Raw genomic sequence first — 25,961 nt, forward strand, 5'->3', positions numbered from 1 at the left:
CTCTGTGCCGTGTTAGGAGTGCTATTAAGTAGTCCTTTGAATCTCTGTTCTCATAACAATTGTACAATATAACAACTCTTTTGCTGCCATCTGGTAGCCTCTGAGGAAAACAATATCCAAGGTAGTTGGGACCCGCAACCCAGTGCCTCCTACCAACCAAGATTTTGAAGGAAACTGAACAGAGATTATGAAAACTGGAGGCTATACTCTTGGACCTATGGAAATACTGAGACCAAGGAAAAATTAGCCATCACCTGTAGGGAAGCAGAGGTTGCATATATCTTGCATAAGACTGAAGTTTCCAGCGTCATAACTGCGCATCACAGCTCTTAAGGTAGCTTTCACAGTTTCCTCCCAGGAAGACATCTGAAGGCTAAGACATGCTAATGTCAACTCATGGGAAATGTGGAACACCAGCTAGAAAAAGAAAGAAAATAAAGATAGATTTTAAAGATCTCAATTCATGGGAGTAGATGGAACAGCAAAGGCAATTATCAGCTAGCTTCTATTATAACAGTTTTAATGTGTTATTTGTTACAAAGGGAGCTTGAGTGAGACAACTAAGATAAATGAATTGTTGTCAGGAACTTGAGGAAAAAACCCTATAGGATAGGCAGCTGGACCTGGGATGTTTAGTAAGAAAAAAAAGACAACAGTAAGGAAGACATGTTACCTCTGTTCAGGTATCTTAAGAGAAAACTATAGGGAATATGTTGAAACATATTTCATAGCCATGTATACTTGGAGTGGAAACAGAAGGTTAAGATCTGTAAAATAATTGAAACAGTCTACTTTATAAAGTTCGTGGATTCTCTATTTTTGGAGGTATTTAAAAGGAGACTAGACAGTCACCTCCCACGGTTGGTATGTTGATTTTTCTGCACATTGCAGAAGGCTGAACTAAATCCTTTATCCTCTGCTCAAATGTACAGTTCTATGATTCTAGACAGACTTTGAATTTGTCAGGAACTGTTGTGAATCCAATATAATTACTTTGTGGTTCAATCACTACAAACTACCATTAGAAAATTATACTCACAAAGGTCATAAACAAATTACCTGCTTGGGAGGTGTATTACTAGTAGCAGGAGGGTACTCAAGAGTCCTCAGCTGCTCAAATATATTCTGAAACTGTTCAGGCGTGTTCACACCTAACACACTCTGCCATACATTAATAACCATTTCTATGAAACAGCTATCTTGATTGGTGGTCCAGCTGTTGTAACAAGGTGTAGATGGGCATCGAGTTCCCACTGGATTCCGTTGACTGAGGCACTTGTGAAGCAATTCATGAAGACAGAATACCAATCTTTGCCCCTTTAAGTGAAAAAAAAAAGGAGAAGCCCAAGGTCATTCAGCTGGCTTCCATGGCTAAAGTGGGACTGGAACTCATGGTCTTCAGCTTTCTAGCCTGGTGCCTTAACCACTAGACCAAACTGTTTCTCATATGGTTGAAAATAGGTATAAGAGTATAAACAAAATGAAGAGCTAAAGAATAAATCACTCTAGAAGCAACAAAAGATACTGATCAGCAAACTCTTGTTGCCACAGAAACTAGACACAATGATAGAAATTTGATTTATATATAAACAAAAATTTGTATTAAAGAATCACTTGTATACTGACAATATGTAATATTCAGTAATATGACAAATGTTTATGTTAATTCAAGCTTTTACATATACAGGGTCATTATCCAAACCTTTAACCCAAACCAGCCGATTTGCAGAATTATATGTTCGTATGTTTTGTGGCTGGCAGACAGCATCAATTTCCAAGAACTGTACCATCCTTAATCCAAAGTATGACTGTTTCATGTTAGCTATGTCTGACCTCAAACATATGAAAGCTAACCCTTCATGTCATAGAAAAAGCATCAATATGTTTGTTAGAAGTTCAGACATTCTGTTGTAAGGGAGTACAAATTAGCTTTTTATATATAAACTAGCTACAGATATTAATTTAAATTGGGCTAACATCTAAAGCAGGGGTATTCCTGGCTGGCTCAGGAATTCTGAGAGTTGAAGTCCACGAGTCATAAAAGAGCCAAGGTTGACTACCCCTGATCTAAAGAATATAGCAAACTATATATATACATATATATATATATACACACATCATCATCATCATCATCATCACTCACTGACCAACAAGCTGTCATGCTGCTGGAGAACCTCTTGTGCCCCAACCCAATTCTTAGATGAAAGAAGCTCCTGGGCACATCTCAAGGAGAAGGACAGAGATAAATCTTTCTCTCCAACTATCAGAGCCAATTCGGCAGCAGTTTTAAGTGATGTAATATCTCCTTTTTTAGCCAGTACTTTGGCAGCATCATAGGGAGAGGTGGCCCCAAGGTAACTGAAATGAAACATTTTATACAAAGAGTTAAACTTTAATTTGGATCAAATTTTCATTTTAACTATTAATCCATGTATAGTTGTGCTCACAGGTTTACACTCCTCTCACAATATCTGTAAGATACTAAACATTTTGAAAGTAAATATGAGTGACCAGAAAAAACACATATTTTAAAAAAATTATAATACGATTCAAATTAAACTATTAGGCCACATAGAATAGCACAATCATTATACAAACCATAACAATAGAAGAAAGAATAAAACGATCCTGTTAAAAAGTTTGTATATTCTTGAATATTTGGGCTAATAATACAGTATACACTAAAGCTGACATACAGAGGTTGAGATGGTAATGAAGGATAACTATCCACAGCTGTGCCTTAATAGCAATTAGTATCTATGCCCTCTTCTCTGTGGTAGCCCTCCAAGTATTGGACGAGTGCTATTACGTCTGAGATCACTCATGTTCACGTTTATTTACAAAATGGTTCACATTTTACAAATTCTGAAAGGGCACATGACCACACCTATAATTCTATATCTTTATTTCTCCTCTTGGAAGTATCTGCTTTGTACATTAATATATACTGAAGAGGGTTGAGAGGTTATCAAGAATTGCTTACAATTCTTCAACTTTAAATGGGACCACAAGAACCACAAGATTGTATTTTGGTTGTATTGTTTTGAAGACTCCAATGACTTTCATTTGGTAGCAGGTGCAAAGCATAGTCAAGTCCAGAAAAAAAATTAATGCTAACTTATTATGTACTGAGAATATAATTAACTCAATTAATTCAAGGACAAGCAATGTTAGGATTGACATTACAAAATTCCTTAGAAAGGCAAAATTTGGACATTTATAGCCTGACCGAAGTCACAACCAGAACACCTTTTCCTTCTAAAAGTCATAGCAGAGTAATTTGTATAATTTATTATTTCTTCCTGTATCTTATGTTGCCTATTTGCAGACTCCCTCAGAAAAACACACTTTCTCTCTGTCTCTCTTTGTATTTAGACAGAGATTGAGGGAGAGAATATCTTGCTTAGTAGAAAAGTGACAACAATATATTGAAGAGATAATATTTGCTGGCAACTCATACCATTTGGCTGCCATAGAGTAATGGCCATCCTTCTCTAGCACAGCTGCCCAACAGATATACAGATCTTTTAGAACTGGATCTTCAGGATGTAATCTAGCTTTGGCAATTACAATGGCTTCTCTGAGACAGAAGAAGAGAGAAAAATAGTTTTAAATAAATCACAGCTTAACATTAGCACACTGAACCACTGATCTTTCACATCAAGTTAAATTCAAAATAATTATTGTGATTATTTCCCCAATAAGATGCTGGGAGAATCAGCAAGCCAGCATCCAACTAGATACACACATTTTAATGTCAAATAATAGACTATAGGAGAAATTAGGAACATTAAACATGGTCTTAAATTGATATAAAATAATTCCTTTATAACACTAACTACAGATAGTCCTTGACTTACAACCACAATTGAGTTCAAAATTTAGGTTTGCTAAGTGAGATATTTGTTAAATGAGCTTTTCCCCATTTTACAACTTTTCTTGCCACAGTTGTTAAGTGAATCAGTGCACTTGTTAAAATTAGTAACATGGTTGTTAAGTGAATCTGGCTTCCCCACTCGTCAGAAGGTCGCAAAAGATGATCACAAGATCCTGCGGCACAGCAACCGTCATAAATATGAATCAGTTGCCAAGCGTCTGAATTCTGATCGTGTGCCCATAGGGATGCTGTAACTGTTGTAAGTGTGAAAAGCGGTCATAAAGCGGTGTTTTTCAGTGAGGTTGTAACTTTAAAAGGTCATTAAATGAACCGTTGTATGTCGAGAACTACCTTTATGCTGTTCTGGTTCTTCTGATTTACATGAAAAGCTAGAAGACAATCATTTCTTTCTCCATAAAGATTCCCAATTCTATACCAGAACCAAATGAAACAATAGCAGTGTAATGACCTGAAAAAATTATGAGACTTCAGGAGTTCTACAGCTTCATACACTTTATGAAGGGAAAGGAGATGGGAGGCAGCCTTGACATACTGTTCTTGAAAACACAACTGCTTTGCAAAGGCTTCTACAGTACAGGCCCAGGCCTGGTAGCCAGCTGAAGGGAAGACGGGAACAACAATAAATAAAGTAACATGGAGAGAAATAAGCACATGATTTGTTATTTGTTGCATTTACATCTTACCTTTTTTTTTTGTTCAAACATGGGTGGGAGGACCCTCCCCAAATTTTATCTCACTGAACCCAGGAGATATGTATGGTTGGGACAGAATGACTACAGACACCCACTGAATTCCAGGATCAACTCCACAATTGAAACTGAATTTCCCCAATCCTAGCCTGACACTTCTGACCACTAGCACTAGAGCTACTTTGGCCCTGCAGTATAAAACCAATGTAAGATTTTCAAATTAAGGAAGGGAATACTTTAGAACAATGCATAATTATTACAATACTGCCTAGTATTGGGTACAAAATAGCAGATTTTCTTCAGTACTGTGCATACCCATGGGTGAGATAGCCACTAGTTGATCTGTTAGTTCTCCCCTTTCTGCAGCTGATTGAAGAGCACCTCTAAGATCTCCTTTCCATAACATCAGTTGTTGAAATAGCTCGGGGTGTCCATTTCCTAAATGACTTTTTCCTGTGGGTACAAGCATTATGTATAGTATGCCTTGAACAATATGTACAGCATCATCATCAAAAAGCAACAAGAAAATCCACATACATCTATAGTTTGCAACTCACTCTGTGCTATTATTTATTGCCTCAGTTTAATGATGTTTTTGGATCCAAATGACTATGTAGTTTTTATTTGCCACACTGTTTCTCCCTTAACCCAACTCTTATCTCCATTTAAGTACTCTTTTCCTAATAAAATTAAATCCTTCCTCCCGTTTTTTTCTCACAGTAACAACCCCATTAAATAGTTGGATTGAGAGTTACTTTTCTTTCTTACTTTATATTTCATATTTCTAAACTGTCCATCTCCCTATTACTCGTATGTCTTTATGTTTATAAATAACTCAAGGCAGAGAATATATGCAACACAACTTCCTCCTGCTTATTTTCCCCAAACAACAACCCTGTGAGGTGGGTTGGACTGAGATTGAGTGACTGGTCCAAAATTATCCAGTTGGCTTTCATGGTTAAGGCAGGAGTAGAATTCATTATCTGCCTCTTTCTAGCCTGGTGCCATCACTGGCTCTCCAGAGTTAATTGTATTACAGAGTTAATTATTAAATTAATTAATTAAAGAGTTAATTGTGCAAAGATACCCACTCAATTTCTGTGGTTGAGACTGGATTAGAATCTGAGTCTCCCCAGTGCCAGCCCACCGTCTTAACAATTACAGCACACTATCAGTGTGGTATTAGTTGCCATTTGAAAAATTAAAACACAATCACTTATCTAATCAGAGATCATTCATATGTGATCATTCAACTGAGTTATTCAAAGATTAAAACAGTAACAACCCAAAAAGTAACCCCCCCAAATTAAGAGTTGCAATTTTAAGTATCTGATTACCCACTACAGAAATCATCAACATTCAATTTAAACTAGAAGAAGCAATTGTATAGTATATAAAAATACAACTCTATCTAAATATGACTTTTAATTCCCTCCGTATGTTAAATCAATGATCACCAAAATAATTCAACTTTATGGAAGCAGAGACCTATATGATGGTGACCCGCTGTTAGGACTACTTCAGAGCCAATACTGAGGAGGGTTTGGAGATGGAAGACAAAGGAAAAGGAAACAAGTGAGGATATGCTAGGAGACAATGAAAGTCCAAAAAGTAGCAGAATACAGTGAAGATTTCTGAGGCCCAATGAAATCCTTTAGAACAGTGGTTCTCAACCTTTCTAATGCCTCGACCCCATAATACAGTTCCCCATGTTGTGGTGACCCCCAACCACTTATACATCACCGGGTGCCAGGGGTGTAGCCAAAGAAAAGGGGGAAAAATGGCGGACAGCCTTGTTTGACGACCCCCATGAAATGGTCATTCGACCCCAAATGGGGTCCCGACCCACAGGTTGAGAACCACTGCTTTAGAAACAAGGACTAGAGACAAGTAGGCCAAAGAAAATGTAACATTTGGTTAAGGATGTTGTGGGAATGGTTAGCAATGCAGTATGCTTTAGAGCAGCAAATAATTTGAAACTTTTTGTTGGTTTATTGACTGCAACTATAACTTAGCATTGTGTCCTAATAGCAAGTCTGGTTATATTTTCCTGGTTTATCGTTAGTATGTTTCTTCTAAGCCACTAACCAATCCACAGAGGTTTAAGGCCAGAATAACTGAAACACAGAGAAAACAATCCACAAACAAACTTGATTATTTTCTAACCCATGGTTATGAGCCATGGCTTAACAACTCATTTTTACATGCAAATACTATATCCTATTTACTATTTATCCTTACCCAAACCTACTGATTAATGATTCAAATACTAACCTTCTGCTTCCATCATCTTATATAGGGCAGGTCTATCTGTGAACAGACCCAAATGGATAGGATCCTTTGGAGAAGGGGTCAAATCTTCATTCAACTCTACCAGGAAAGTAACAAAGTTTTATCACATTTATGATCTTCATGATAAAAGAAAAGTGCTTCCCATAGCTTAAATAATTCTTAACATGTTATTTATTTCTTCTTAGAGCACGAATTAGCTGCATTGTGTACCCTGTTTTGAATCTACTGCTTCTGGCTGCTTTAGAGGTCCTCTCCCAGTCTTCTGAGTTAAGTACTGCTACTAAATCAAAATGTTTTCTGTGTACAGGCATTCGTATGATTGGCTTGTAATGGCTTCAAAGCAGCTGTACCGAGCTTCAAGTGTTCTGACTACACTGATTACATGATGTGAACAGATCTTCATATATTGTTCTAAGAGGGAGTCTTATGCATAACCGGATAATAGAGACACTACATATATACTCTTCCAGTTGAAATGAAATCAAAGTGACATCATGCTTGGGAGAAACCATGCTCTGTTTAGTTTTGCAAACAGAGTAGACTGAAAAGTACAAGATTTATTTGGGGAATGAAACTACTGGCATTAAAGCCTTTCCCAATCAAGATTACTCTTTTCCTCCTGAACTGCAGCTAAAAAGCGGTTTTGATAAATATCACTTGGTAAAGAACATGGAGATTTTTTTACTCCTCTCCTCCAGCAATCCTTCCAAGATCTCTGTTTTTGTTGTATGTTCTAACTCTTGATGGCAATCCAGCCTGTGGGTCAGAACAGGTTCCGAGTCCCAGTTATACACTATGTCATTTATTTTTGTGATATACAATTTTCTCATATTACTAATGTAAATAATATGGAACTATGGAACAAACTTGTTGTTAATATATTGTGCTATGTATTTTTGAAAAAGCCGCAAAGCAAGGCTAACAGTCTATTTAAGATATGAAGTTATCTAAAAAATGATCAGTACATTGTATGGCACATACTTCCTATCTTACCTTTGGAATGTAAGAAATGCGCTAATCTCAGACAGTCCTGGTGCAGTTCCTCCTTTGACCTGTGGTCCATAGATGTGCTCAGAGGCAGGATTGATCGAGGCTTTTTTCTTTTCACGGAAATATCTGCTCCTGGAAAGAGAGTTGTTAGAAACTCATATCCTGACTACAGCTGCTGATCCTTATGCCAAAACCTCAAGAGATTATATGTAAATAATTCTATATTTATAAATAATGTGTACAAACCTGGCTTAACTGGATCCTTCCTTACAGGTGGAGTTTTAACTAAAACAGGAGGTTTCAGGCTATCCAGCCCATGGACAGATGATGGACAAGTTGTTGAATCACTGTCTGCTGCAATGAAAGAACTAATTAAACTTGTGCAATGCCTAGAATAACATGCCTCTGCTACAAACTGCCACAGCGAAAACTATAGGAAGATAATATATATATGCAGTATATCTTTGTCTATCTAAATTCACTAACTCTAGCTTTAAATGTAATTGAAAACAAGGGAACTGCATAAGACAGACATGTCAAACTCGCGACGTCACACGATGTCGCGCAACATATTGGAGCTTTTTTGCCATTGCCGGCAATGGGGTGGGCGCGGCTCCGGTATGATGAACGGGCCGGCAGTTTGACACCCTTGGCATAAGAGCTAAGAAAAGACAATCCTCTCAGTGACTCAGCTAATCAGTCAAGGTTTCAGAATTAAGAAAACATGATAACATGATGGTAACATCAATAGCACTTAAACATATATACCACTTCACAGGGCTTTACAGCTCTCTCCAAGCAGTTTACAGAGTGAGCACATTGCCCGCAACAATCTGGGTTCTCATTTTACCCACCTCGGAAGGATGGAAGGCTGAGTCAAGTCTCTGGCCCCATTAGATAAAGAACAATGTTTACTTAAAAAAACAAACATTATGATTTGAAGGAATAGGGAACCAAGAGATTCACTCTGGTTGAATGTCAAGTATTTGCCTTTCTAGAGGCGAGTAATAAAATAGTCATCTCTCACAACCATGTTTCTACAGCTTAAATGCTATTTTCCAGTTTATTAAGACAATTACTGTAGCTATGATTAGAGATGCAAACTGTTATGTACCTTCTGTGGAAATTTTCTCAGCTGCCTCTTGTCCATGTGGTTCTTTTTCTCCTTCCGGGTCAGAAACCCCATTTTCTTCCAAGGGAGGTTCTTTCATATTTTCACCACCATTCGTCCAGTCATTTATATTCTGTGCAGAAGGCAACCTCCCCAAAGGTTTCTTCTTTTTCTTCACTTTCTGTTTAATCTGAGTGCTTCTTTTTTTCTCTAGCTCAATACTCTTCTTGCCTAATAAACAGGAAATGCTTTTAAAAGCTTTAGAGATTCCTCTTAATTTCTTTCTTTCTTCTCTTATGCATACTTTTTGATTCTTGGCAACTGCAAGGAAGAGTCCCTGCAGTTTTCTTACAAGATTTCAAAAGTGCCATTGTCCACTTCCTAGGACTGAGAAAAAGTGACCGGCCCAAGGTCACCCAGGCTTTATGTCTATATAGGACTTAGAAGCCATGATCTCCTGGTTTCTAGCTTGATGCTTTAACCATTGCATCAAACTGGTTCCTTTGAAAGGATTACAACAAATGAAATGCATTATAAGAGACAGCACACTAATTTTCTGCTTTTTAAATTTTATCTCCAAAGTTTGGAGGAAGACAATATTTTGGAGGCCGTAGGTGGCACACATTTAACTTTGGGAAGGGGCAAGATAAAGTCAGTAGACAGGACAATGATGCGTAATCATCATTGTCACACAGGAAGGGAATGAGATTTTCTGTTCCCCTATTTGAATCAGAGATTTTCTTAGCCTTTCTATTTGTCAAGCCTTACTCTACAATCAACTATAATTGCTGATTTTTAGGAATCACAGTTAGATGGTGTTTGAAGGGACATTTATTCATTTATTTAACTTCTCCTGTCACCAAAGTGACTCTGGGCAGCAAGCAAAATTTAAAAATAAATTGAGTAAAACAAAGAAGATAATTATAGATACAATATGGTTTCCCAAAATGAAAGAAACATCAGCAGAAAAAAAATGGTTTGTGCACATGCAGACACATTAGGGGACCTATTATCTTCTAATCCAGTGTTTCCCAAACTTGACAATTTTAAGGCATGAGGACTTCAACTCCCAGAATTCCACAGCCAGCAACGCTGGCTGTGGAATTCTGGGAGTTGAAGTCCTCATGCCTTAAAATTGTCAAGTTTGGGAAACACTGTTCTAATCAAAAGAACTGCAGTGGGAACATGCTCCCTGTTCTCTCTGCCTCTTTCCTTGGATTTAGTCCAACATTCAATCTATGACTATTGCATTTTTAGGAAGCCGGTGCTTACTAATTCTGGAATATTAATACTATAATCAAAGAATAATGACTAAAAAAAAGAATAAACATCACTACAAATCTTGGGTTTTGTTTTTTTTTTTACTCTTACTGCTATGTCAAAGTATAAATTAATAGTTTACTGACCTTGGGGAGGGCGAATGTGCTCTTGTTTTAAAGCTACCCATTTGTGAACAGAGAAGTCATCGCCCCCAGTGTAAATGGACTCTGTTTCCACAGGTGACCACTGTGCACAGAGCAGACGGCCTCGGTGTCCCCTGTAATTGTGCAAAGGCTCTTCTTTTAGAGCATCCCAAACCTGTGAACAAATGCCTCATCAGTCCCTCGTGATTTTTCCACTAAAATAATCTCCAATTTCTAAAGACGTGATCTTAAATTAAAATTAGATACTTGCCTGTATTTTTCTGCATAATATTCTAACTAATATTACCAATATTCCAAGAACCGTGTTGCATAATATTCTAATTAATATTCTAAGAGCTGTGTAGCACAGTGGTTAGAACTGCCGACTGCCAGCAGTTCAATCCTGGCCGGCCCAAAGCTGACACAGCCTTCCATCCTTCTGAGGTGGGTAAAATGAGGGTCCAGATTGTTGGGGGCAATAGGCTGACTCTGTAAACCACTTAGAGAAGACTGTAAAGCACTGTGAAGCGGTATATAAGTCTAAGTGCTATTGCTAACTTAGCCTTTGCATGCTTTTTACCTTATTATCAAGAGGGTAATGTGTCCATATCAGGTTGATTAAATCAGGTGAACCCCCATACCAATTCTATTTTAGGCCATAGAAATCAATGGTTTGAAAGAGCCCATATAAAGCTCTAATCTATCACCTCTGTAGGCTTGTTTTCAATTTGCACTATGCTTTTAAAATTTGGCTCTGGTTTTTTATATTTGTACTATGAAGGCCAAAGGACACATTTAACTTTGGGAAGGGGCAAGACAAGGACAGCAGACAGGACAGAATTAAACCATTTGCTAATTTTTTCATAGATATAAGCATTTACATGACAAAAAAAATCCTGCACATTCTGCTTTTAGGTGCACAAGCGTTCTACATATTCCAGAGAATGACAATTTACACAATAATATACAATATTCCCAAAATATACAAAATGCAGCTGCTTTTGGAATCTGCTTTTCCAAGTTTGGTTTTCCTACTATATTTTTTTTAACCAAGGCATCCCTAAATCTTTTATCTATTTGATTAGACCAGGGGACCCCAAATTCTTCAACTCATAAATCCCTTCATAAAGTTTCATTTTTTCATCAATCCCCAAACATTATATGAAAATAATTTAATAAATGGTATTTTAACTATATAATATTACTGCACAATAATAACAACAATAATGGATAGTCCCATTGACCCTTGTGAGGAGATGTTGACCACTTTGGGAAACCCAGCATTAGATTAGGAAAAAAAATCTATTAAAATAATTTCACAAGCATTACCTGGGCAGTGCCATCATAGCAAACAGATACCAGTCTTCCATTATGATGTGGACTCCAAGACAAACTAGTGATCTTGGCTGTGTGTCCAGCCAGAGTACGAAAAGGCTCTGTGATTGTTACAGGCTTCTCTGAAGAACTCTCTAAAGAGAAAACATTCTGTTTGAATGAGCTCAAAACTGACAACTTACTTTTTATATGATTTTAAAACATGTTTAGAATATTTTTAAAAAATGAATACAGAAAGACAAAGGGAAAAATCAAACAACAAATAATACAGAAAATTATAAAAAAAAGAAAAAAAACAAGATGAAATAGAAGAAAACAAATTAGTTATTGCTGCACTGGATCTTCCTGAATAAAGTTCTGACTCTTTTCATCAAGAGAACAATCTGTCCATTGTGGACTGGCTATCTTACAGGAGATGAAGCTTTAAACATGTTTTGCTTTAACCCAGAACAATGACAGATGCCGTCTTATTCAAAAATAATATAGAAGAAGATGAGAAACAGTTTAAACAGTGACTTGTGGCAAGAACTGGAAACATAGTCACCTATGACACTCTTGATATTATGTACATAAATAATAGCATTATTTGAGCCAGAAGCTATCATATAACTCAGTTCTGGTTGTGTCCCATGGTCGTGATGCCAACGGATAACATTGATAAGTTTATGATGTTGCTGGATGGTGCACAGCAGTTTCAAATGAGGAGCCTGAAGTATCTCAATTGATCTGCAAGATTAAAAAGGAAGTATCAATATAGAAATTGATGGGAGAAATAAGTACTTTAGTCTCTGTTCTCCAAAAATAATTCATATACACATACATTACCATCCCACTCTGAATAGCCTGCAAATTGGAATACTTTATTATAATAGCACAGCCACCTCTATTTCTAAATATGCATATATTTTTGGTATATGTTATATCTGCTTGCATGGTATGATAATTTTATGAATGTAGGGATGCTTTAAGTTTGATGAATACAAAAATTTGTCAAATTTTGTTCCATGATATTAAAGTGGAACGGTATTAGATAGACACAAAAAAGGACTCAAGTCAGAAAGAGTCCAATTATTAACTTTGTCAATTATATATTAAAACAGTGATAAGTCAAGGATATATAGTCAGGCACTCAAAACACATCATGACAGCACAATCAGTCAAGTATCTGGATATGTCATTTTGTCTGCTCATACTTTATTTGCTCATATTTACTGGGAATTTTTTTCTGTGAACTAAATAATTATATTTTTTTAAATGACTGAAGAATTTTATATTGATTTTGTTGCCCAGTAAAGGAGTTCAACATAAAAGAAATGAGGAAGTCAGTTAATATGCTTGACTCTCAACCATTATATTTGCTATTAAATAGCAAATTAGCATTGAGTTAAAATTTCAGCACATACCCATCTTCATTACCAATAGCCAAGAGAGTGCCATCTGGTTTCCAGCTGATTTCTGTATGTGGTGGTAATTTGTGCTAAAAGAAAATCAATAAAATTATACAGCCTTAATAGTACTGACATCCATTCAATAAATCACCGTTCCTCAATGCTTCTGGCTTTGCAAACTGGTGGTGTTGGGGGGAAGGGAATGGTTCACACAAGCAGCCAGCAAGGGTGTGCAGTTCCATTTGCACGAGTGGTGTGCCTGCTGCTCATACAAATGGAGCACACATGCACGTGTTTGCCTGCTGCTTGCACAAATGTGGGTGTCCATGTGCACATGCACATGCTTGCCGGCCATTTCCACGGCCCAGTTGCAAAATCCTTATGGCCCACTAGTGGGCCACGGCCCACAGATTGGGGATTCCTGCAATAAATAATGTAAACATAGTCAACTGAAGGTTTTCAGGGAGAATAGAGGAATCAGGGAATTCTATCAATTTTCACAATAATCTAGCACAGTGTTTCTCAACCTTGCCAACTTTAAGACATGTGAACTTCAACTCCCAGAATTCTCCAGCAAGCCAAATCTTAAAGTCTCCAAACTTGAGAAAAACTGATCTAGCAACTACCACCAGACAAAGAGGGAAAAGATCAGCTTGATGAGTAGTGGTCAAGATATTAGACTAAAAACCTGGAGATCCTACGATTTAATCTTTCCTTAGGCACGATAACTGGTTAGGTGACTTTGGGTCAGCCATATTCTCTCTCAGACCAACCTACCTCACAGGGTTGTCTTTTTGAGAGGTGGGAGCATTGTGTACATTGCCTGAAGTTATGCAAAATAAAGGCATATATAAAAGAAATAACTAAATGAAAAAAGCCACCATATAATTTCTGTTCATCTAAACTTTGCAAAAATTAATTTATTTTTTCAACCCACAGGCAGACATAATTTTTTATGATTAAAAACTACTCTGTAGGAGACATTTGACTATGGAATTTGAACGAGTCTATCGGTGTCTCATTTATGTATTTATCAAACAATACAAATACATTAATTGTAAGAACTAAGGCCAATCTGAGCAAATCATGCATCCCAGCATTTATACAGGAAATATATATGGCAGCTGTAATATTTCCCTGAAAACAGATACAATTATCACAAAAAACAGGAAACAGGTTAGTATGACAGTATGCTATCTACAGAATGACTTGAATATGAAAGTATTCTCAGCAAGAAATTAGAAACTGTGCTTTCATATAGCTTTTTGACTCCATCCCATGCTCTCACTTCAGTACTGAACATCCAACAAGAGGCATACTAGCATTAAAATGAAATAAGATAGTATGACACAATAAAACAAGTGGCTGAATGCAAGTATCTTGCTTTTCTCAAAGCTACTTGTTCCATTTAAACTTTCCTATGCAAATATGTTGCAGAAATATAGTGGCATGATAGATGGCAATTTTGCTACAAGAGATAATACAGTAATTTGACATAATAAAAGTTCCACAATCAGTAGATCTGGCCAATCTACTTGGAAGAATTTAAAATATTTTCTGAAGTTGTAATAAAAGAATGAAACTTTCAAATGTTTAAAAGTTTTAAATTTCTAACAGATTTTCAGTGAAGAAGATAACAGAAAACAAAGTAGCATCCTAGCCTTATAGACAGTTTGAGAAAGTCAAGGCAGTATTGAATTTATTTGTTAGAATTTTTATTCTGCTCCTTTCTTACAGGCTCTGAGTAGTATATGAAAGTGAGACCCTTTTCCTGCTCACCACAATTATTTTGCATTTGCCTTCTAATGATTACTAGATCGTAACTGTACAGTAATAGCTCATGTCCACTGCTATCTTGGTTATTTGCACTAATTCTTTTTCTCACAAATGCCTATGCTACTTTGCTTCAGTTCTATTTTAATCAATAGTTCCATTTTTTTCACCCATGTTTCTCCTGTTGTTACCTTATACCTCTATTCTGCAGTAGCCAACACTGCATTTTGATTAGTTTGTCTAACATTCTGTCTTCTTTTGTAGTGACCTTAGCAATGCTGAGAAACTTCTTCATAAAGTTTAGCCTTCCTGCAGTTTTGTTTAATCTTCATTGCTTACGCTTTGCCTTTTATTTACATATTACAAACCAACACATTTCAAAGCATTTTATCTTATCACTTGCTTACAATCAAGAAGCTGAAAAAGAGTTCTAGGAATATCACATGATGCATCCCAACCATTTCATCAGCAGATTCTATACCTGAGCAAATTGGAATAATTTCACCAGCAAAATGCTGCATGTAACAACTCATGGGACATTCTTGCTAATTGTTCCTCAGAAAACTGGTGGTCACTTTAAACAGAGCTGCTGAGGCACACTGATTAACACAATAAGGCAGAAAAGTAAGTATGTGTTGCCATGCTTAATGCCAGTGTGTAATCTTGAACATGAGCTATTACCCTTCTTCTTCAATCAAGTTCAGTTTTGAACTTTTTGCTATCCGCTTGTGAGTTTCGTGCCCCATAGCTTCTTAACATTCTATACCAGGACCTCTTCCTTACCCCTTACTTTCTACCTGTGTAGGATTTTAATTTCAGACTGACTTCTTTCTATTTCATTACAGATGGTGAACTGCCAACAACCCAATTCGCACAGCTGAGCATTCTATGTCAATGTGCCAAAAGTTACTTTGGAGTCAGATGTTACTTTCTTCTACTTGAACTATAGCACAGATGGAGAACTAACGAGCAATTTTCATTCCAAGGTCAAAATTCTTACTCACTTTGATTGAATTTGTTTCTCGAATGAGTTTATTGATATCATGAGCTTCTCCATTTAGATTCCAAGGATTATGTTGGAAAACAACTCCTTCTCCTCCACAGCTATATAAGGTTATGGAAGGTCTATCACCATCTCCCCCTACAATAAATAAGAAAACAATGCTATCGTCTCTTATACATGTATATTTTAATGTAATTAGTAGAAAAAAAATCTAAAACTTATTATTTTAAATATTTCTTTTAATATAATAATTCCATCATCCTTTATTGGATCAAAGTACCATCATGCAACATAACTATGACTTAAATCATCAAATTACTGCAAAAAGTAATGGTCAATTGGAATATTCCTGATGTTTATGATTATATTATAAAGCAGTTTCAAAATCTGTGAAGATCTTAATAAAGTTTGAACATGCCCATCATGGGTGGGGGAGAAGATAATGCTATTTCTAGAGCATTATCACAAAATGTGGAGCAAGTAAAAAAGCCAATGAAAAAAATATAAACATATTTCTAAGACTTACGTAAAGACAGTGGAGGAACTGGAGGTCCCCAAACTAAAGCATACACAGTTTTCTTATGGTATGTACTAGAGACTTGGGGAGGCCTAATAGGAAAAGATACATGAAATTGGGATCATTTTTTTAAATTTTTATTTATGTATTGTTTTATCATAAAAAGTAAAATACAAAACAGAAAAATAAACCAACCAAACCAAAACATTGGCATCATTTTTAAAGAAACATATCTGAAGTAACCTCCCTAAGCATTATTTAAAATATCAATAGAAATGAGGAAAGGTCCAACAATTCCTTTAAACTAGAACAGCAATATTTTCCACAATTCTTCTAAACTCCTTTTTACAAGTTTAAAAGTATGTCTGGCTGATCACAGCATCAATTTTCTTTGTATTTTCTCAATACAAGAAACAATAGCAATACTAATTGACCCCCCTCTCTTGATAAATTCTGCCCTCTTCTGTGACTGCTCAAAGGATAAGAATGAACATACAAAATGCATTCTAATTAAAGAGTAATAATAAATCTGTGAAGCAACAGAACAAATTATGAAGAAAACTAAGAAATAACTAGGCTTCTGGAAGATTTTGAATCCGAACATGGTCTGAAGAAGTTCTTTCAGAAAGTTTTCTTAGAATGAACTTGGATCTGGTTTAAATAAATTAATTAAATTAAAAACAATACTAAAATGCTAATTCTATGGTTTTATCAAGTCTCTACCCCTAATAGCATATGGAATTAGGCTGACACTATCAAATACTTTTGCAATAGAAGGTTATCTTCATATGTTTTGCAAACGTTACTTTCTCTTCCTTTGGTTGAGTGCATACTATGCCAAAATCTGGGCAGTTTTGGCTTATCACCTATTGTCATCTGTAATGGTTTACTGAATAGTGAATCAGCCATATATTGATTGTTCAAAAAAACTATAATCATAGCTCATCATTATATATATGTAAATAGATACTAATCAACAAAAATAGTTATATCTTACTTGTTAGAGTATGTATCATAAATTCCAACCTTTCCATCATCTGTTCCAAAAGCTAAACAGCCTTCCTTTGTTGGATGCCAAGCCAACTGCAAACAGAAAACACACTAAGATCTCAACGCTATTGTCAGAATTATGGATTAATGCAAATTATATCCAGGTTGCACTGTGTGACATTAACATAGCTGATAGATACATAATATACTAAAAGTATATCTATACCAGCAGAACATGTAATAAAGGACATTTGTTAGCATTCTCCATAAGCTATGTTCATTTGCAGAAAGCACCACAAACAGAAAACTAACAATGCATGAAATTCTCTGTGATTGAAGCTACTTTTAAGTAAGCAAACTAGCAAATAAACTAATAAATCATTGCATGAAGTATCCTGACAATTTAAAATAATTAGATAGATTTGCAGGTATAGCATTTTAGAGCCTAGTAACATAGTAATAGCTGCCAGTAAAAGAATGAAGATATTAAGCTTAACGATTCATGATCAAAGTTAATTACAGTTTACAGCAGTTCATTACATTATTTTTAAACGCCACTTTCTAGTGTTGCTTTCAAAAGCAGATTTTGTTAATGTTTTTTTCATTATCTTAACATCTGTGCTCAAATTATGCTGAGAATTGTTTTCTTATCTAATGGCCATGATATAAGCAGTGACTTTTAATTAGTATAATCAATACAACAATCTTTATTATTGTTAATATGTTTAAATAATGTTTAAATCATTTTAAGTAAATTATTTCTGACGTTTTAATAAATATGTATATAATTAGCACTCACAGTACATAAAACATAAGTAATATCCAATGTAGAAATCATTATTTTGAGTTGGAAAATAAAATATATATTGAAAAACAGGAACAGAAGAATACTTACAGCTGTGACTTTGGATTTAATGCCCTGCCAGAAAGTTTTCACATCATAATGATTATTAATTGACATGGTGTTCCACACTCGGAGCATGCTGTCCCCAACTCCAATAGCAAGGCAGCCTATATCTACAGGTGAAAAGGCCAGGCTGTAAACAAAACCCCCAAGAGAAGGCATAGTCCAACAGCAATTCGAAGTTGCCAGATCCCAACACTTCACCTACAAAGAAAAAAAAAATACGAATGGAGCTTCAATAAAAATTCACCAAATCAAAAGCCATGGAAAAGTTCAGTAGGAAAATTATGAAGATTTTCCAAAGAATTTCTGAAGGGAAGCACTGATCTGCTCTAAAAGTGAGTAGATTCCTGCTGAGATTCTATGGATAAATACACTAGAATTCTACAAATATCAGACGTAAGACTAGATTCAAAGTGTAAAAAGCTAATGTGCTATTTGATTCAACGTATTCTTCTGCATGAGAGTTAAGATGTTAAATGTTGAAGATCAAAGTAAAGTGAAGACAGATGAGTCAGCGGAAGGTCTAGTTCCAAAAACTGTGAAAAGGAGTCAAAGGGAACTGTAATGCACCAAAGCAAAAAACAGATTTATGATAATAATTCAAATAAAAATGCCACCAAACTTGCAAAAATCCCTCACAAACATTTGATCATTTTTCTCTGTAGGCAGATCTGTTATCAGCAATGATATGGAAAAAACCAGAGGACGAAAACTCACATATTCCTAGAATCAGCAGCAAAGATAGGTCAACTTTTGTGGAACCTTCAGATCAGAACGTTCTCAAGGGCTTTTTAAAACAAACAAACAAACAAGCAAGCAAGACATATGATCCTTACATCTCTGTCCATTGAAATGGAGAAAAGAAGTTGTTTGTCTTCTACTTGCAAAGTACACAAGTTGAAGACTATTCTAGAATGGTTTTGTCCTTCAGACGAAGCCCCCAGGAGTTCCCATTTCCGCTTCCCAGGCTGTGCCAAATCCCACTTCAGCAATTCACCACTATGAAAAATAAACATGCAGAAAGCAAGAAATTGTTAATTCATAAAGTAGATTGTTTTTTAAGTATATAACCTTTTACACTTATAGTCATATTGCACAAAATATGAAATATTTTGAAGTCTAATAAAATTGTATTTTAAAACAGAAATTCAAAAAGCTTTATTTCACATGTACAGAATGATCATTATAATTCACAGGGAAATCTTTCTAGATCGTTTAAGAATTCAGAAACATGCAACATAGAAGAGACATATATCCAATGTCCCCAAACTAGTGCTCTCCAGATATGTTGAAGATGCAAATCATAGAATTTGAGCCTGTACGTCCAAAGCCTCAGGATTCTAGGAGTTGTAATCTTCACACATCCAGAGGGTACTTTTTGGAAATATAAAGCAAATTGCTTAGAAAGAGAGGTTGTTTTTGAAAAGTTGGAGGTATATTGAGAAAACAAAGAAAATATATAATGTTAAGGAATTAATCGACAGCTTCCCCAAACTTATTTTCTTATACTTTTGCCTTTCAGTCAGCCATTTAATTTGAGAGAATACTCACCCAAAGCAACTGGAGAGAATGCATGTGGGCTGATTTGAAGGCCAGTGTAGTGTTAACCAAAGACGCTCTTTGACCATTGGTTCAACACCTCCACCTCTTCTTTTCAAAAAGGGCAATTTCAAGCTCATTACCACTAGAAAAAAGAAAAAAATAGAGACTTCAAGCCTGCATTGATATCAAAATAAAGGAGAAATTCTGGAATGAAAATGGGATTGTTCCATTTAATTTTATTTAAAAAACCCTTTTGCACATGTTCTGTAAGACACAAATTGATATAGACATAAATACTGTTGAACATGATATTTCTGATTGAATACATGGAATTTATTTACTAAGTTCAGACGGCCAAATTTTCAAGGAATCATTAAATCTTGTTATGGGGGGGATGCCCTTCTAGGGAGCAAAGAAAGAAAATGTGCACTTCCTGGAACAGATTACATTGTTTAATTGATGAGACCCGGAGCATGCCTGGTTGGCCTGCTCATACAAAATGGGCAAAAACAATAGGAGGTAGGCGATCCATCAGATAACAGGGCCATGTGCCATGAAAAGTTTTATAGGTAATAATTGGCATCTTGAAATGCATGAAAAGCCCACTGGCAGTTTCATGTAGATGTTAAACAGGAGTATCAAGCTTTAAGGCGCCCCACAGGTATGGAATCTCAGGCTCAATCTCTTCTGGAATCACACACAGAGAAAGGAAAATCCGAACGCAGTGCTCCTATTCCCAATTGCTATACTCAATCCATAATGATGATCAATGGATCAAGAACCAGGATAATTGCAACATTCCCATTCTGGCTCTGCCAGAGGCTATCTACAGACACTATGGCCAAGGTCATAGTCTAAAGCAGAGTTCCCAATCTTTCTGGATTGGTGGCCCAGAGCGGGGGAGGGGGGAAAGAGGGGATGATTTTGTGGGCAAGACAGGCCCATGTGCATGAGCACTGTTTGTGATGCAGCTCGCATGAGTGTGGCTGCAAGCGCCCGCAATGAGGCTCGTATGAGTGTTGCTGCAAGCACCCACAAGGCTTGCGCTCATGGGGTTGCAACCGCTCTCAATGACACTGGTACGAGTGTAGCCACCAGCGCCCGCAATGAGGCTCATGCAAGTGGGGCCACGAATGCCCGACGCTTGCAGCGCTGCTTGCATGAGTGGTGCTGGCCAGCCATTCAGGTGGCCCGGTGATTAAGCCACAACCCAGTATTTGGCTGTGACCCACAGGTTGGGGTCTCCTGACCTAAAGGACCCTTTCTTATTTCTTAGGAATTATGCGCCCAAACTCAACCCAGCTAAACCTATAAGATTGAGCCTCAGGCATTTCAACAAGATCTGCTCAGTCAGAGTACAAACAATGGGATCTGAACAGCTTTAGCGATGATCATTGTTGGCTTTATTATAAAAAAAGACTATGTGCCATTTCAACACATTTAAATTCACACAATTCAGGATTGGATGTTATGTAAAATGAGAATTGATGAGGCAACTCCCTTCTTATCTATAATTGATAAACTTTCAATATCATGAAGCACAGAGAAAACAGAGTTAAAAAATACATTATGTTATCAAAATAATGTATAATTTCTCCAGACTTACTTCTATTTGTATTACAGCTCCATACACGAATGGTCTGATCTTTGCTTCCTGATGCCAAATAATAGCCTTTTTCTACACCTGCCTCTTCTGTTATGGCTCCTGTAATGGCATCTTCTTCTGAAAGTATCCAGAAATCAGTTAAAAATAGTGTTGTTGTCTTTAGCTTGCGCTACAGAAGCTAATATTACTACAAAACTCACACTGCTGTTATATTGCAATACATATGCTTTATATATACCTTCGCAATCTTGTTTACTGAACAGAGCATCTTCACCAAGCACAGGGCACCATGCCAAAGAATGTATTTCATCATCATGACCTCTCAGGCGATGAACAATATCTCCCTTTTTGCTGATGTCCATAACAATCACAATCCCATCTTTATAGCTTAAGATAAAAAGATTTATATTGAGCAAACAATATTTAATTTCTTAGCTAACAAGTCATGTTCAATAAATAATCCCAATACTAGATGCAGCCCATTCATGCTTGTAATGTAATCTTTGCTGTTTGTAAGAGCAGAGTGGGAAACATAAACCTTAGGATGGAAGTGCTTACACTGACTAATAAGTGGGAGAAATAAGTGAGATTTCAGCTCATAAGAATTGTAAACAAATGATAATATTTTATACAGGTTTCATAATCTAACATAGAATGCTAATAGTTTCTGCATGAAATTTAATGTTTCTGCATGAAATTGTTTCTGCATGAAATTAATGAATCTGAACAGCAAAACTTTCCAGTTGGAGTATTTCTCAGCCTGCCAGGAACTATATACTGAACACAACAGAAAGCGTTCTATGTTCTATATCTGCAGATATACAGTATAGTTTATGGGGAAAAACAAATGTTTCTGAACATAAAGTATATGCTTTCTTGGCATTACATCAGTTTGTAAAACTACTTTATGTGAATATGGAACAATGCATACTTTAAGTTAGTCCGTTTATTTTCCCCATTATTCTAGAAATATGCAACACTTAAGAAAGATAAAGTGGAATTAATTAGCATCCTAGATTTAGACTAGGGCTGAAATCTCTTTCTCCATAATCACATATTTGTTTTATAAATATGTATCTCTTCAATGTAATCCTAACTAAACCATGTTAGGATGATCATGTCTTTCCAACCTGTACTTAGCCGAAGCTTTCTATATGTTGAAATGGTATATCTGAATAAAACTCTTTACATTAAAATGATGCCAGTTAAAGGAATTGATTGCCCTCTTGTAACATGAGGGTACAATCTATTTTAACTCATGGCTCTGTGATTATTGCATTTATTTTTCCTCCCTTTCTTTAACAAACCTTTTGACTTTTGCTTGTCAGCTCTGTAACTGAGTGCTGGTTGTTGACATAACCAACATTTTTACCCTAAGAAGTTTTAACTCCCACAATGTATAGAGTAATATCCTCTGATAGCACTACAAAATTAATAATAGGATTGAAACAGAAGGAAATAAAATAATGTGTATTCAACAACTTAATCCATCACTTGGTATAAACAGTGTGAAACCAACACACACACACCTCGTTTCGTTTCCCCCTAGTATTAATCTTTTTAGCACTGACAAAACAGTTTGTTGAGTGGTTAAGGCACCAGGCTAAAAATGGAAGGTTGTGAATTCTAGACCCGCATTAGATACAAAGCCAGCTGGGTAACTTTGAACCAGTTATTGTCTTCCAAAATAACTAAATGAATCTCCAAAGGAAAACTAGATCCTGTATTCTCAATGTAGATGAGAATATAATTTAGTAACAGAATATTTTTGATTGTTATTAATGAAAATATTCTCCCTGAAAGTTTTCCACATTTTAAAGTATTAACAATAGGGTATTGTATTCTGCTTCAAAACCTCAAACAAATTACTTGAACTCATTAGTTAGTTCAAACTAACAAAGCAGCTTGCAGTTCAATCAACTGAAACCTGGAACAATTTTGCTGTTCCAACTTTTACCTATGCAAAAGATGGACAAGCCTATAGGGCAAGTATAGCAATGCAGGGTGTTTTGTCCCTCTTTCCCTGACTTTTCTATATGATTTTTGTATCAGTTTGCCTGCTGATATGAGGATCTGATCTGATCCAAATGTTTGAAGCAGATTCAGAAGGCCATATATAAAAAATGAGGGAGAATCTGACTCATGAGTGAAATGGACACCACTGATAAAAACAACACTTATTTCAACTGCTTTCTCATGTATTAGTATATAGTATTATAAAATATATCAAATATATAAACATTTGATCCTTACCCAATAGCTATCAGATTTTCATGGTGAGGAGAACAAGTGAGACAGAATATAGTTCTAGGTTCTGGAAAAAATTGCTGACTGTCATTTCGATTATGCCAGTAACAAATCACTATCCCCTTCTCATCACCAGATACAACTAGATCTTTTGCTCTGGGTGACCAGTGCAATGCAGAAATCGTATTCTAGAGGGGAAAAAAAAACAGCACAATTAAAAGGAAAATTAAATGTTGATATTTTTTGAGGTTTTGTACAACACTCAAATATAAAAAGCCAGAATTTAAATTTGCAAACTATCTCAGTTACTTCCAGAATCCAGTGGGTCCACTGGTTAATAACCAAAGGTCAATAACGAATGTTCCATATCTCTTCCAAGGTGGAAACTGAGACAATGATCTCTATCTCTTTCTTTCTTGAAGTAATGACCAGCTATTTACTAGAGTGCTAAATAATTCAGGAGTACTTTATAGAAAAAAATTAAGAAAACACATTTTCCAAACATTTCATAAAAAACATATTACATCTAAAGACTAATTGGATTAGTCATAATCCAATCACATATAAATAAAGATGAGAACTGATTCATTTGAAAATAAAGGTGTTATATAGACCTTTATTTACTCTTAGGATATTAGAATTATCATTATTGGTATCAAATAAAAGTTTTCATCTGGAAAATATAACTTCATTATGAAGTGCCTATCTATGCACCCAAGAGATATGAAAATTAGAAAGAACAAAGAAGAAGAAAGGCAAGTAGCAGGATTAAATAAAATAAACAGACTGCATAATAATATTTTTTCACACTATCTCACAGCCTGCCATGTAGACAATGTATACACAGTACAAATCTTGATAAATATTTGATTCCATATTTCTCTAAAAAAAATTTCAGTGATGTTTTGCTCTAGAATATAATAAAATGTGCATCACAAACTAACAAGTGATCGAGAACTACCATTTCCAATTCATTTTACCTGATGTAGTGTATGTTCCATCATGACAGTCAATGTTTGGACATTCCAAATTTTCACAATTCCATCATCAGAACTGCTGGCACAATAGTAGTTTTGTCCAGGGTAGGGGCAAAATGTGAAGCCAGAAACTCTTTCAGTGTGGCCTATTAATTCCCCTGCAGTGAAAAATATATTAGACTTGTAAAACAGATCAACTCTTATTTTGAACAATTTTACCCCAATTAACATTCCTAATTCCCAGCTAAAGGAATAATTTGCATTCAAATTATTTTAAGACATCAGCTCAATATAATAAAAACATTTAAAAGTAGGAAAGTAAACAGCAAAATGTGCACAATGGCTGGGATAGGAAGACTATCTTAATTTGACAAGAGGCAGCCTTTTTGGGCAAGACATTCTGTAAGATAAGATAATCTTTATTGTCATTTTTATACTGTGGGCACAATGGAACCCATCAAAAATGAAATTTAGTTGTCCGCTCTCAAAGTGAAGCACATACATGACACACACCTAAACATACTATGAACAACGTATGTATAGACCCACATCTCTACATATATGTAGCAAATAAATATTAAATATTATCCATCTTGAATATATAACGGAAAGAGGAAGCTTGAGAGTTTGCAAGGTTAATGCTGTATGGAATGAAACTCTGGCTGAATCTGGATGTTCTGCTTCGGATACCACGAAGCCTCCTCCCAGAAGGTAACAAGGAAAACAGGTCATGAAGAGGATATTAGTGTCCCAGATAATCTTACGGACCCTGCTCAAGCAGCGCTTCTGTGCTATGTCCTGGATGGGAGGGAGGGAATTGCCAATGATCTTTTCAGCCATTCTCACCACTCTCTGCACTGCCTTCCTGTCTGAAGCAGTGATGCCTCCAAACCAGACTGTGATGCTGTATGACAGGATGCTCTCAAATGTCCCCCTGTAGAAAGTGATCAGGACAGGGGAAGGAAGATGTGCTTTTCTCATGCGGTGCAGAAAATGCAGCCGCTGCTGTGCCCGCTTCACCAGTTTCTCACTGTTGAGCGACCAAGTCAGCCTACTCGTTAGCTGCACACCCAGGAATTTGATGCTGGTAACCATCTCCACAGGTGAATCATTTATGCACAGAGAAGTGTGGCTGTGTCTGCCTTTTCTGAAATCAACAATGATCTCTTTGGTTTTTCTGATATTTAAAACTAGGCTGTTTTCCTTACACCAATTCCCCAATCCTTCAACCTCCTTGCGGTAAGCTTCCACCTTGTCATCCTGAATGAGGCCCACTACTATTATATCATCTGC

General features: G+C 36.1%; 1 protein-coding gene across 4 annotated transcripts in view; it reads right to left on the reverse strand.

Moving 5' to 3' along the window:
- Positions 1-25,961, reverse strand: part of GEMIN5 (gem nuclear organelle associated protein 5) — a 30,499-nt gene that overhangs the window by 3,276 nt on the left and 1,262 nt on the right. For 2 of the 4 annotated variants that reach the window (XM_039335780.1, XM_039335779.1), the window contains exons 2-25: positions 24,672-24,826; positions 23,698-23,879; positions 21,683-21,831; positions 21,445-21,561; positions 19,848-19,980; positions 19,133-19,295; positions 18,285-18,497; positions 17,397-17,482; positions 16,409-16,491; positions 15,884-16,020; positions 13,122-13,195; positions 12,263-12,444; positions 11,713-11,852; positions 10,387-10,558; positions 8,984-9,211; positions 8,116-8,223; positions 7,873-8,001; positions 6,862-6,957; positions 4,903-5,040; positions 4,347-4,494; positions 3,461-3,580; positions 2,148-2,358; positions 1,060-1,317; positions 255-417 (exon numbers count right to left, since the gene is read on the reverse strand). In XM_039335780.1, the coding sequence (XP_039191714.1) occupies positions 255-417; positions 1,060-1,317; positions 2,148-2,358; positions 3,461-3,580; positions 4,347-4,494; positions 4,903-5,040; positions 6,862-6,957; positions 7,873-8,001; positions 8,116-8,223; positions 8,984-9,211; positions 10,387-10,558; positions 11,713-11,852; positions 12,263-12,444; positions 13,122-13,195; positions 15,884-16,020; positions 16,409-16,491; positions 17,397-17,482; positions 18,285-18,497; positions 19,133-19,295; positions 19,848-19,980; positions 21,445-21,561; positions 21,683-21,831; positions 23,698-23,879; positions 24,672-24,826 (3,585 nt within the window). The remainder of the gene's footprint in view (positions 1-254; positions 418-1,059; positions 1,318-2,147; positions 2,359-3,460; positions 3,581-4,346; positions 4,495-4,902; positions 5,041-6,861; positions 6,958-7,872; positions 8,002-8,115; positions 8,224-8,983; positions 9,212-10,386; positions 10,559-11,712; positions 11,853-12,262; positions 12,445-13,121; positions 13,196-15,883; positions 16,021-16,408; positions 16,492-17,396; positions 17,483-18,284; positions 18,498-19,132; positions 19,296-19,847; positions 19,981-21,444; positions 21,562-21,682; positions 21,832-23,697; positions 23,880-24,671; positions 24,827-25,961) is intronic. The other 2 variants (XM_039335783.1, XM_039335782.1) reach the window with 2 other exon arrangements.

This window comes from Crotalus tigris, unplaced genomic scaffold, assembly GCF_016545835.1.
Source record: "Crotalus tigris isolate CLP2741 ecotype Arizona unplaced genomic scaffold, ASM1654583v1 scf7180000017658.5313226, whole genome shotgun sequence".
NCBI lineage: Eukaryota > Metazoa > Chordata > Lepidosauria > Squamata > Viperidae > Crotalus > Crotalus tigris.